This window comes from Solanum pennellii, chromosome 7, assembly GCF_001406875.1.
Source record: "Solanum pennellii chromosome 7, SPENNV200".
NCBI classification, from domain to species: domain Eukaryota; kingdom Viridiplantae; phylum Streptophyta; class Magnoliopsida; order Solanales; family Solanaceae; genus Solanum; species Solanum pennellii.
Window position 1 is genome coordinate 78,943,377 of NC_028643.1, and position 15,045 is coordinate 78,958,421.

Here is a 15,045-nt window from a genome sequence, read left to right on the forward strand (position 1 = left end):
TTCATTTTCTTTGACATATATGATCATTTATCTTTATTCAAATTTTATATTAAAACATCTTTAAAGAACATGTTTACACGTGCTTGACACGTGTATTGCTCAAGATTAAGCAAGAAATTTAATTGCACCATCCCACAACAATGTGAATCGTCCATAATATGTTCATAAAATAGTTTGTGTGAAATATTACTTGGAGTCAAAAGAATTTACGTTGTTTTATTTTCAGTATTTTACGTCGTATATTATTGGAGTCAGACGTATTTATGCTATTTTGTAGGTCAAATTATCGTGTTCAATTATTGTTCATGCTTTACAAATTTAGTTATAAACCTGTAAATGTCATTGAAGGAAAATAAATTATTATTTCCTCAACTAATTTTAGACAATTCTAATCACATGAACTAACTTTTATGATTGATTTAATTCTATTATTCATTTTCTTTAACATATATGATCATTTATCTTTTATTCAAACTTTATATTAAAACATCTTCGAAGAACATGTTTATATTAAACTAGTGGTTGACATGTGCTTGACACATGTATTGCTCAAGATTACGCAAGGAAGTTAATTGCACCATCCCACACCAATGTGAAACGTTTCATAATATGTTGATAAAAATAGTTTACGTGTTATAATACTGGAGAGTGGAGTCAAACAAACTTATAATGTTTTGTTTCCAACAATATGTGTCATATATTACTGGAGTTGGATATATTTACATTGTTTTGTTTATACTGGCAGACGGTCATAAAATTATCGTGTTTTATTGTTCATAAAATTATCGTATTTTATTGTTCATGTCTTAAAGATTTAGCAATAAACGTGTAAGAGTCATCGGAGGAAAATAAAGTATTGTTTCTTTAATTACTTTTGGACAATCCTAATCACATGAACTACCTTTTTAAGATCGATTTAAGTCTAGCATACATTTTCTTAACATATATGATCATTTGCCTTTTATTCAAATTCTATGTTATAACATTTTTGGAAAATTTATTTATATAAACTATTTTCTGAGCACGTGTTTAGTACGTGTATTCCATATTAATCAATATGAATTTTTTAAATATAAATAATTTATTTGATAAAAACAGTTTGCATAGTATCTACGGGAGTCAAATGCATTTATGTTGTTTTATTTCTAATGCAGACAGTTAAGTTATCATGTTTTGTTGTTCACGCTTTAAAATTTTGACTCTAAATATGTAAATATTGTTGAAGGAAAAGAATTATTATTTCCTTATCTGATTTTTTTGATAATTCTATTCACACTAAAAAAAAACATATTTCTATATTTAATAATAATATAACTTTAAAATGTGTATTTTATTATTAATGAAATGATTTCAATATGTGTGAAATTTTTGTTTCATATATTTATTTTAAATTAGTGTTTCATACAATACTGATTTTAATTAATTAAGAATTATCCACCTTTGGATGAACGTGTGGGAGTTGGTTGCGGGGCAGCTACGTCTGTGAATAATTTTGTATTAATAATTAAAGGGAGCATTTTCAATGCAAAGAAAAATATATGTGTTTTCTTATATTTGTGTAGTAAATTTCGTAGTTTGGTGTGTGGTTGTTAGAAAGTTTTTGAGTGCACGAGAGGCAACTCCACCTCTTTAATTTACTTTAATTTCATTATGTTCATCTCTTTTGTCTTCGTTATCAATGCAACATAACATCTATCTTCTTTTCTTTTTTAATATTTGCGAGGTTTACGTCAGCTTATGCGTATTTTGATTATTTTTATGAGATATTTATTATCGTTTATATCGATATAAATTATAATAATAATAATACAACTTTGTGTATCAAAATTTTGATAGATGACCGTTCAAATCTGAATACAAGACTTCTATCCACTTTATCGATTACGAAGCCATATCTTTATGTGCTACCAATGTATGTCGTGTACATTAAGATATGTTGTTTATATTAAGATGAAGCACAAAGTACATAATTAAAACAAAATAAATTAGCATATATAACTACTTAATTATTAATTGCTGAAAAAATCTCATCGAAGAACTAATTTTTCTATTTTTAAAATTTATTTATTCTAACTCTCACATATTTATTAAAAAAAATATTTTCACGCTTTTGTCGCATTAGCCTTGGAAGGTAAAGGGTTTATTTAATTTTCAATGGGATCTTATTAGATTTGATATTTGGAAGTCTCTTATTAGTCTTAATTGGCTACTTTCAATGCTCATAATTATGGTTTTAATTAATGTTTTTTTTTAAAAAATATAGTTGTCAAACACTCACAAGTTTCTTTCATCAGAGGGACCAAAAAATGTACTACTAACTCAATTTCTATATCAACTTGTAGTTTATTTCATAAATTATTCATTAATTTGTATTGTCGTAGATAATGTTTCCAAATAAAATAAAAAGATGGTATTAATTAGATAATGTTTGCCAGTCTTATTAATCAGTCAAGAGTCAATGGATTTGCCTTCAATCTTACTAAATACCATTGAAGATCCATAGACGTTAATAAGTGTAAATTTCGTCGTAATTTCCTATTTAACTTAAATAATATCTGATTAGTAACTTGTGTTACAAATTTTAATTGTTTAAATATTGTAAACATTCTACCACTTGCCAATAGAGAAAACTTATATTCTAATTATTTTTGTTATCGTAATACATAAATAAGCATATTTAATTTTTAATGAATTAAAAACGTACATTTTTTTATCCACTTGTGTAGGAAAAATGTTTTATTTAAACTTATTTTCGAGCTGTGGAGCAGCATAGTAAAGAATATTTTCTTGGAATAAAGTATATAATATATTGTTGTATTTTATTATATATTCAAAAATGCACGGGGCGCGGAACCTAGGGTTTGATGCTTAGGGGGCACAATTAACAAGTCTGTTTTTTTCTGCTCAAGGGTTGTTTACTTCTTTATTTTTGGGTTTAAGTAGTGAGGATTCAAATCAAACACATAATTTATAAGATTTTATTGTATTTGTTCACTAGTCAATTCGTGGTAATCACATGTATATTGAGGAATTATACATAGGTTTCAAAAGTTTGTTAAGATAATTCTATTTCATGCGATATTAGGTCTAAGTTAACCTTTTTTAACATCTTCACTAGTGTATTTAAGAATTATTGTAAAATATGATCGAATCATCTCACGTAGTAATCTCATGTATATTGAGGAATTATACATAGGTTTCAAAAGATTGTTAAGATAACTCTATTTCATGCAATATTAGGTCTAAGTCAATCTTTTTTTTTTTTAACATTTTCACTAATATATTTAAGAATTATTATAAAAATGATCGAACCATCTCACGCGATATTATTTTATTTTAACCTCGATGATGATGAGTACTACTTGTATAGTTGTAGGTACCATATTTCTAATTGTATATATATATATATAGAAAATAGTTTTTGAGAAATTTAAAATATTAGGAGTGGCCAAATTACTAATTGTGGTAATTGGGGGAACAACACACTTTTGTCAAGAAAGTCACACGAGTGAATATAAAGTACCACAAAGTTGAATCCAATTCTCTTGTCTTATACTCATTCTTTTGCCATTTGTTATCACTACTAGATTCGATTCCCCCCTCATAACATAATGCCAAAAACTCAACAACTATGTGTACGTTTTCAACAATGTAGTCTAGTAATTAATAAAATAAAAATGAATTATGAGATTTTCAAATTTAAAGTTTAGCAAAGTCAAAAAAATATCACAGTATGTGATTTTTTTTTTGTATCTTTTTGAGTTGCGGTGGATAGAATTACTAGGTATTCATACTATTGGAAAGTAACAAATATCTTAGTGAATTTATCAAGGTACACACAAACGAATCGAAACACTATTAGCAAAAATAGGGGAAAGTCACAAGGTTTAATGTTCTATTTTTTGTGGAAATAAAAAATATTACAAATCTTGATAAATAAAGTAACTCGAAACTTATACCCAATGAAAAATATATCATTTGTCTTCATTTATATGAAATCATTTGAACATTGAAAGACGAACTTCTTTATTTTGTTGTCCTTTTGATTTTGGATATATTATATATTGTAAATATTTTTAATTATTTATTTGTTTATATATATCTTAAAATTACGTTAAAAAATACTATAAATTAAAAGAATATATTGGGATTTTATTTTTTTTTACTTCCAAAATCTGAGTTACATATCATAAATAGAGATTAGAAAACGTAATTGTTATAAAATTAAATTAATTTAAACTGACCCAAAAACTCAATAATATTTGGTAGCATTCCAATGAAACAGACAGTCCCCTATTTTTTTTTTTATCTATCTTCCTGGGATTACTCCCACATTGGGGAAATTCTTGAGGCAATCTGTTTGGTGTGACAATTAATTATTACTTAAAAATTAAACTATGTAAAAGAAAGTTAGAAGAAAAAAAAAAGTAGTATTATTTGAATATAATTTGTTGCACTATGACATAGCGGAATCCTCGCAAAGAAACCGGCCTGATTTTTGGACCGTCCTTTTTATACTTATATTCTCGATTTCAATTAAAATATCTTAGTTTCAGTGAGCATGATGTTTATAAATAAATATAAATTTTAATGTATTTAGTTTTTAAATTTTTATAGTCGTACACTTATCTATTGAAATTGAAAACAGCTACTAAATATAAAAAGGAGCTCTTGTTGCAATTAAAAAGAAGGTAAGACGTTTTAATTGAAAAAGAAAAGAGTATTTGTTAAGTGGCTTTAGCCAAATGAAATGAACCCATTATCATAGTATATATAGGCTTTTAAAGTCGTCTACTAGCCAAAAGAAAAACAATACTAGTAACGAGAGAAATAAAAGATTATAATATTAGATAAATGATGCTCCATCAAATTGAACAAAACTCATCTAGTCTAGTAAAGTAAATTGGACAATTTATCAAGGGAAATATTCATCAACACTATTTTTAATCGACCATCAATGATTATGATAAGATAGATAAGATCTCTCAATTTTTAATTAAATATTTTGAGTTTGAATTGTGAAAATAAAAAAAAATCAAACACCAAAGAATGAATGGATAAAATTCTTCTGATTCTTAACTAGATCTCTCATTTTCGAGCTATAAAAATGAAAAAGATAACTATAAATTATGATAAATTGCTTCATTCTTTACCAGGCATGTTGGGTTCATGCAATGAGAATGAAAAAAATCAATGATTTATAAAAAACTAAATAAACTCTAACTAAAACGTAGGCGTTTTAGGTATGTGTTGATCATGCACTCTCGTGTCATTCCCTTGATATATTGAGTCCAAGTCATAAAAGAAGATCACATTCGATGAGCCTTACGTGACATAAATACGAAAATTAATATAAATTTAAATAGACTAATAAACAGGGTAAATGGGCCCACAATCCTAATTTTGGGGAGGAGGGCCCATAGTACAATAGGGCTACCTAATTCCTTGAAAAATGAAAGGCGGGGGCCCAATAAGCGTCACGGCAGTCGCGCACGAGTGGCTGTGGGCCCAATTTTGCCAAACATTTGACTTTCCGACAATTTAGTTTTCAAAAGGCTCCATATTATACTTTTATTATTTAATTGTTCTTTTCAAATATCAAAATTATACTGTGCACGTGTCCAAAATTTTGTGATTAATGAAGTTAGTTGGATTAGTACTCTTACATAAAATTTAATTAATGAGATATTTATGAAATGTGCCTACGAATTTTAATCTTGAAAAAGCTTTTATAAGATTTCTAATGTATTTAGCGTTTAAAATATGTCATATATGTTGATTATGCATATATAAAACGTTATACATATTATAATTAATGTTGTTATATATAAAAAAAAATATGTGGATAACTTATCTTCATAAAAAAATATTTAAATTTGTTTAAAAAATATTTAATAAAAAGATGTGTAGTTATACTATGTCATAACTAGAGTGTTTAAATGAAATTTAAATATGATCGTAATTGGGGTAAAAGAAAAAGACATATGTATACTGCTGTCCAACACATTTTTGCCTTTAATTCACTGTTAACTCTAAAGTAATATGAATATGGAAATTAGTCTTAATTAATCTTCTTTTTCTACGTCTTTTTTCCTTTCTAATCTTGGTCTAAATAACCAACTAACTCGTGACTTTTTTATTAAATTTTTTTGACTTCTTATACCCAACCAAATAAGAATGAAAAATTATTAGCTAACACGTAAGCAATTGAGTAAAACAACCATTCAATCAGATTTTCCGGTGAAAATATGAATTATCGCATGATTTGAACAAAAAAAAGTTGAAATATTTAGACTTCAATTTTGGAAATTAATTGGGCCTGGAGCCCTGAACTTGGAGAACTTTCACATATATCCATTTAAAGATAGTATAATTATTTTTTATAGCTATAATTTGATAATTATAATTCGTAACTATATGTTATATGGAGGAGAGAGGTGAGCGAGACTGGAAGAGAGAGAAGAGAGGCGAGAGAAAGGGGGAAAATAGTGGGAGAAAGGTGACTTGTATATGTATATCGATTAGATAATTGTACATTATATATTTGTATTTTGTATATATTGCAAGCGAGAGTGGGAGAGGGAGTAGAGAGGCTAGCGATATTGGGAGAGGGAGGATGGAGGAGAGAGGCGAGCGAGAGAGGGCAAAGAGTGGGAGAGGTGAATTGTATATGTATAAAATTGTATATTATACATATGCATTTGTATATAGGGCAAGCGAGTTTGGGAGAGGGAGGAGAGAGACGAGCGAGATCGGGAGAGGTAGGATAGACGCGAGCGAGAGAGGGCAGAGAGTGGGAGAGAGGTGAATTTTATATGTATATATGTTAAATAATTGTATATTATACACATGTATTTGTATATTCTGGCGTATTATACATATATAAACATGACTAATTATACAAATTCGAAGTCAACCCACGTAATTAATGTATAATGTTAGTCGCGAGTGATACCTTATAGCAAACTATAACTATAATAAGTAATTAAATAATATAAATTTGCTTTGTAGTATAATTTTCCCAAAAAAACTTTAATCCCAAGAATATATGTAGGAGAAATAAAGCAAATACCTTATAAAAGCAAAATGATTTTAAATATATATCTTTTTTATATTTGCTAATTGAATTTTATGTTATCTTACTCATCGCAATTAATGTTGAGTATGAAATAGAAAAAAGTAATTATCTTTTCCTGATATAAGAAAAATAATAAATAAAACAAATGAATATATATTTTAATAATAAAATTAAACGAAAGGGATAACAAAGTAATTTCAACAATAAATAAAAAGAGACTGAAACTTACACATAAATTGCATTCATCGAATGCGTTTTTATCACTTTCTTTCTCATCTCTTTCCATTTAGGCATCTAATAAGATTTTTTTCAATTATTAATTGCTACGACCTTTATTTAGAAGACAAAAAAAAAATGTGGGCCGAGAAAAAAGAAATAGAGAAAAGAATTAACAATCTGGTGATTCGAACATTCATTGATAAAGTTAAACTTCATGTTGCAACTCTTTAAGATACAACGATTCTCAAAAAAATAAACAACTAATGTTGAGTATAAAATAAAAAAATGATTATCTTTTCTCGACATGATAAAAAATATATTTTAATATAGTGGACAAATAAAATTGAACGAAAGGAATAATAAAGTAATTTCAACAATAAATAAAAAGTGAATGATACTTATACATCGCATCCGTTGAATGTGTATTACGTCATTTAGCTCAATTCAATTAATGTTGAGATGAAAAAAAAATTATCTTTTCTTGAGATGAAAAAAGTAATAAATAAAAGAACAATTTTATTTTTAAAATGGTGAAAAAAGAAAATTAAACAAAAAAGGTAATAAAGTAATTTCAACAATAAATAAGAAAAAACTAATACTTACACATAAATAGCATCTGCCGAAAGCGTTTTATGTATTTCTTTCTCAACTCTTTCTATTTAAGCATCTCAAAAGAGTATTCAAATTTAAAATGCCACAACCTTTTTTTTGAAAAACAAAAAATAAAATCATGCGTCAAAAAATGAAAAATAGGGGAAGGGATTAACAATCTGGATAATTGAACGTTCACCGATAAAGTTTAATTTTAGGTAGCTAATCAATTCAGATACGTCGATTTAAAAAATAAATAAATCAAAAATTCATGTTGAGTATAAAATGAAAAAAAATAATTATCTTTTCTTGATATGATAAAAGTAATAAATAAAAGCAATAAATATATTTTTAAAAAAGTGTACAAATAAAATTAAACAGAAAGGTGATAAAATAACTTCCAAAATAAATAAGAAGAGACTGAGGATTACACATAAATCACATTTGTCGAATACGTTATTTATCTTTCTTTCTCAACTTAATTAATGTTGAGTATATAATTGTAAAATATTTATCATTTCTTTATATGACAAAAGTAATAAATAAAAGAAATAATTTTTTAAAAAAGATTGAAAAATAAAGTTAAACAGAAGGGGTAATAAAATAATTTCAACAATAAGAAGAGACTGAAATTTACGTATAAATCGCATTCATTGTTGTGTTTTATTCTTTTGAAGAAGAAACCTTATTGACACCACACTAATATACATATGCATTTATAGTGTCATTGACTAATGTAATTTATGAAAAAAATTTTAATGATGTTAATACCTTATATATGATATATACAGGGATATGGGTTGTACATTTATTTTTTGAAGAAATGATTTTTTCTAAAAATTACTTTAGACTGAGGTATAAAAATATAATTAGTTTGAGTTTTATGACCTACTTTATATAATTTTTTCAATTAATGTTGGGTTACAAACTAATAATGGACGGGTCAAAATTAAATTAGTATAAATTATTTGGATTTATATCGTTTAATAAATAATTATTAATTTTAGCGATGCTTTTTATTTATTATCATTATAGCAATACTTTGTTAAATCTGTAATATGTATTAAAGTAAATTATGTATGCAATAAATATGTATTATAACTGTTTTTAAAAATATATAAGGCTTGTTTTGTAAGAAATTGACACATTATATTATAAATATATTAAAATATGTGATAAATATATTAATCATCAATAAAATTTATATAATATGTGAATAATAAATTATACTTTAAAATACGTATTAAATTTATGTTATAAATATATTAAAAATAATCAAATAAAAAAATATTATTATTATAAATAATAAATATTATCTTAATATTTATGAAATAACACATGCTAACCCATAAGCTAACCCATTATGAAATAACACATGCTAACCCATAAGCAAACTGAATCATAAAGGATTGAAATGATGTAATAGGTGAAAGATAAAACCCAAGCCCAGTGGGCTAGAATTGCGTATCTACAAATTTAATTGGTTAAATGACGAAAATCTCACATTTAAGTTTTTGTATCATTATTCTTTATTAGTTATATAAATTTTTAAAATTTTTTATTTTTATGCATCAGATTAATATATCAGCGCATCAAATTAATGAATCTCGCGCATCAAATTAATGTATCATTTATAAAATATACATCAGATTAGTATATCATACATAAAATATAATATATCTTACTTAACGATTAATATATCTCACGTATCAAATCAATGTATCAACCCTTATATTAGTGTATCAATTTGAAATTTTTTTATATTTATATACTTACAAGGGACAAATAATAATTTTACCTTAAAAAGTATGTGATTATTATCCATTTGCTCTATTTTCTGACTACGTACTTTATTTTTTTAGTAATATATGATTTAACATATTTAGTTTTTTCATGCTAAATAGAGTATTTTGACTTAATTTAAGTCATTTTTAACCTTGTCACCACTTCACTTATTTTAATTTTTTTTTTGAAATGACAAATAGTGCTAGAAGTCAAAAACTGACACAAAAAATAGATTTAATTAATTTTTAATATAACTCAATTTAACTTTAAAAATTAATTAAATTAATTTTAGAAAAATATAATCTTACAATTAAAAATAGATAAAAAAAAAGTATCTGTCATTAATTGAATTACAATTAAAAGTGTACTGAAATAGTATATATCATTAATTGAGCCACAATTAGAAGTGGAGATAATCATTAATTGAGTCAAACTTACATTATTTTATTTAGGAGAGAAAGTCAAGCTTACATTAATTAGTTCTTTGAAGTAGCACCTATATATACAAGGTACTATTTTGGAGATTGAAATATAATATTCTTTTGAGTTATTTCAAATAATTTATCTACCCTATCAAAGGTGAGATAAATTCTTCATACATCTTATTTTTCCAGGTTTTATTGATAAACTTGTACTTAGTAATTGTTGTTGTTATCTCTTCTAATGTGTTTGAATTTTTTTCAATCTTTTGGTTTTTTTTTTTAATTTTATAATTGAATGACTTGTTAAATCTTGAAGATACATTTAGTTATTGCTATTCAAAATTTCAGTGAAACACTAGATTTCTAATCTTATATCTGTTTTTTTATAAAAAAATGAAGTTTCACTCAAAAAAAAAAAATTTAGACTGAAATTATTTTCAGACGAAATCATCTGACTTCTGATTGCATCGAAATATTAGGTTTTTATTCATCCATTTTTAAAACAATTTATATTGATTTACATTTGAATTTATATCTTTAAAGTTACATATAATATCTTATTATTATGTCAAAAAGTTAGGAGGATCTACCTGTCTTTTGATCAAATTGAGAATAGTCATAAAAAAAATTTCCTTGAATAAAAACACAAACTAAAGTTAGCATATTAGATTTTAAATAGATCTGTCAGAAATATATATACCAACGGGTGTTTTCTTTAACTAGACTAGATAGCAATTAAATATTTATTACTCCATTTCCCTATTATTATTCACAGTGGTATTTATTAGTTATTACTAATATATATATGTATTAGCTTTTTCTACACAATTTTTTTACTAATTTACTGTATACTGATTTGGTTCAATCCAGATAATCTAAAATTGTATGTACATGAGTATATTTTTTGAATTTCGCTATACGGATTCGCCATGAAAAATAGGGAAACTTATGAATGGTTTTCAGCAAATGCAAATGATGAATTGATCAATTTCTTTTGTACTTTTTGCTGGAAAAATGGCAGGAAATCGTGGAATTAGGTTTCGGTATATGTTTCATCTATGGCCGGAACTGCCAAGAGACACCATACCGGAGAGGAAGGAGGAGCAGGAAGCTCCGATGACGTTTTTGAGCCGTCAATAGATAAATTTCCAGTCGATGTAATAAGTTGTATATTGGAAAAACTGGATTTGGAATCTGTCTGCAGCGCCGCTTGTGTCTCTCAGACTCTCAGTTCCGCCGCCGCACAAGTTTTCACTTCTCTATCGTCTCTCGATCTTTCGGTACGTCTCCTAATTGAATGCCCTAATTTTATTGATGTAGTTAGATAAAATGAGTTAATTAGCAGCCTGATTGAGTATAATACATATGAAATTAGAAAATTAACAAACACTAGGTGTTACTTGCTTTATGTTGCTGCTGGGAGGTGATATGTATTGGTGCATGAAAGTTGTCCCGGACACCACGGTTATCAAAAGATAGTGATTTCAATTCAATCATGTCGAGTTAATGTTGAGTGAAATATGTTCTTCCTAGATTATCTAAAATCTTTTGTTGGATTTAATATACTTGATTGATTATTACGAAATGAAATGAGTGTGAATAGAGTGGATTAAAACTCCATGACTTAATGTAGAGGAGATCATTTAATTTAGGATGTAGACGTAGTTGATTGATTATCTTAAGATTGCTTTGACTGCGAAAATTTATTCTGAGTTTATTGCTGGTTGATTTAGATTGACCTGAATCTTAATAGAGTAAAATGCATGTGGAGAATGTGTATTGATGCATAATTGATTTTTCATTTAACCATCTTTAGTTATGCTTATGCAATTTCTACATCTGGGATGAAATTTTAATACTAGTATCTTTGATTTACAGGGACATTATCTGGATGAAGAAACTCTAGAACAAGTAGCACGTAGGGTCCAAGGAGCCAAGAGTTTAACTATTGATTGCCTCCAACTGAAGAATGGCACCTCCATTTTCAATATTCTTGGTGAACATATCGAAGAATTGAGTTTGCTCAAATGTTCCAGAGTGTCTTACCATATTCTTAGTGCAATTAGAGAAAGGTGCCCCAACTTAAGGTATTCTGCTATGTCAAACTTCATTTTTGCTACTTTTGACTATTCACATGTATAGGTAATTGTTATAAGATGCTTCACTGCTTTATAAATTGTTGTCGTTGATGTTAAAACTATACAAGTGGTACTAGTTGCAATCATTTTATCAGGGCTTAGAAGGCATCAATTGCCTCCATTAATGGATGTTCAGAATGTTGTTATCCTGAAATTCTCTCTATATAAAATGGATTTTTTTTAGTTCTAATAGTTAACTTGAGCCATTACATTACAACTTGCTGAAGCTGATTTGTATTTTTTCCCCGATATATCTTAAGCAGATCTGTTAATTTGGGAATCAATTCATCTATCGGCTGAATTTGATTTTTTTCTTTGTTGACCCTTGATGGTATCTGAATTTCTTTAGGTTGTTTGGGTATAGAAAATTGCGAACTGTATTAGCTTTTGTGCTTGGCATTGTTTAATTCCACTCTATGTATCCATCTTCAGACGATGGAACAGGATAATTAAATCCATTGTGGTTACACCATCAATATGTTACTTCTATAATCTTGTCATTTATCTCTAGATTTGTTTCCAATGTATGTTTTCTTTTTTTCTCGTTTCCTTTTTCTGAGTCAGGTCCTTGCTGATTGAATTTGCCGGGAGTGAAGATCCACAACTTTTCGAGAACAAACTTACAGAAATGCTCCAAAAGTTGACCTTGTTAGAGGTGAAGTATACTCATCTTTCACATACCTTTCTCTTCTTCAATTTGTCCCTGGTGCCTCTTCAAGCTTATTACTCTTAAAACAAAGAGTTTCTTCTTTAGAGGGTCAGTTATATGATTTTTTTTTCCTTTTCTGCAGGTGCTGTCCATAAAAATCCGAGGGACCTACTTTGATGTATTTGATATACGACCTCTTGAACTATTTCTGCCCAAGAGTTTAAGAAAATTGAAGTTACAGCAAACTGAGGGAGACAAATTTGTCCATTGGTTAGAAAAGATCAGAGATATCCCTTGGTTCAACTTGCAAAGCTTATCTCTTGTCTTGGACGTTATATCAGATAGTCTTCTCAGGACAGTTGTGAATTCTCTTCCTCTTTTGGTTGAGCTGGATCTTGAAGACAGACCTTTTATGGATCCAACGATAGAGGACTTGACCAACGTTGGACTGCAGCATGTGCAGTCCTGCAAGCATCTAATTACCCTCGCAATTGTTCGAAGTAGTATGAATTATCGCACTGCATTTAGGAGGGTAAACAATATGGGCATGTTCCTTCTTTCTGAAGGTTGTGGAAGGTTGGAATCAGTGAAACTTGGTGGGTTTGCAAACGTTACTGATGCTGGGTTTTCGACAATTCTGAACTCATGCCGGAAACTGAAGAAACTTGAAGTGTTGAATTCATGTCTATTATCAGACTTGGCGTTTCATAATATGAGAGGAGTTGCAAGGTCCCTAATTGAATTAAGGTTGTTATCATGCAGGCTTCTAACTAGTGAAGCTTTGGAAGGTTTGTCCTTGTTGAGTAAGTTGGAGGTACTTGACACAAGTGGGTGCAGAAGCATTGGAAACCCCTGTCTCTTTGTCATATCAAGAGTTACTACACTCACAAAACTAAACTTAGCAGAAGCTGATATCACCGACAAGGGTCTTGCTTTGCTTGGTATGGGAAACTTGGGCATTACACAGTTGTGCATCAGAGGCTGTAAGAGAGTAACTGATAAGGGAATTGAGCGTTTATTTTCTGCTGAAGGAAAAATTGGCAAGACATTATTATTGTTGGATGTCAGTCGCATGCCCGGAATAACTGATGCAGCTATCTTTACCATTGCATCTGCTGCTAAAGCATTAACTGATTTATCTCTAAGGTACTGCTTTCATGTGACAGATGCTGGTGTGAAGATGTTGTTGGATAGACCAAATCACAAGGTTAGTCTACTGCAAAAGCTTGATCTTTATAAATGTCGAGGTCTGTCTGGTGATTGGATAATGTCTTCTTTCTGTGGTTTGCGCTGGCTTGGTGTTGGAGGTACTCTGTTAGTCAATAAAAGAGACGATTTCTCCACAATATGCAATGTGCGACCCTGGCTGGTTGTGTGTTTTGATGGCTGCGAATTTGGGTGCCATGATGGTTGGCAATTTCATCGGATCATTATTCATCATTGACAGAAGGCGGATTTTATAAGAGGACCATTATACAGCAGATCAAGATAGGCTGGATGCGCGAAGTTCCTTTTTACATACTAGTAACATTTCATATTGTGAGTAGCACAAGTTGGTGATGCATGTTGGGTTGCTGCAACCACTCCTTTGTGTCTCTATTTATGCTTGAACCAGACTTTGTTTTTTTATTTTATAGCCTTTTCTCCTAGTTTAGGGCATATGCATTATTGTGCTTGCTCTCTACATTTTGAATTACAAACACCCTGTTAAACCGTTTTAAATGAACTATGATCATTGATCAATTATAGTTTTATACTTGTTATTAAAGTAGTACTAACATTTATATCACAAATTTTCAAGTCCAAATAGTATTTAAAATGGCAGGTTACAAAGGAACGTAAACTAGTAATCAGTTAACGTTAAAAAAGGAACAATTATACAAAGCGCACTTTGATTAAAAGCTTCTAACTTGTAAACACAAAAACCAAAACTTTCTGACATTTCCATACTAAGGCAAAACAAAAAAATTAACAAAGTTAGTTTGATTTCTATATTCGATAAAGTTGATTCCTAAACTAGCAAAGATGTAGCTACAATGGAAATTAAATAAGAGCATGAAAGCAATACATCTACTTTCAAATAAGGGAAAATTGTATATAATAGCAAACTAATAACCTAAATTAAATGGAATAGCTAGGGTTTGATTTAATTGTGCTCCATAG

General features: G+C 28.3%; 1 protein-coding gene across 1 annotated transcript; it reads left to right on the forward strand.

Moving 5' to 3' along the window:
- The first annotated feature begins 10,848 nt into the window (after positions 1 to 10,848).
- LOC107024198 (F-box protein At-B) lies at positions 10,849 to 14,634 on the forward strand. Its single transcript, XM_015225119.2, has 4 exons — positions 10,849 to 11,375; positions 11,974 to 12,182; positions 12,798 to 12,888; positions 13,025 to 14,634. Exons 1-4 carry the CDS (start codon positions 11,154 to 11,156, stop codon positions 14,324 to 14,326), a joined length of 1,824 nt encoding a protein of 607 aa, XP_015080605.1. The 5' UTR covers positions 10,849 to 11,153; the 3' UTR covers positions 14,327 to 14,634.
- Positions 14,635 to 15,045: the final 411 nt, after the last annotated feature.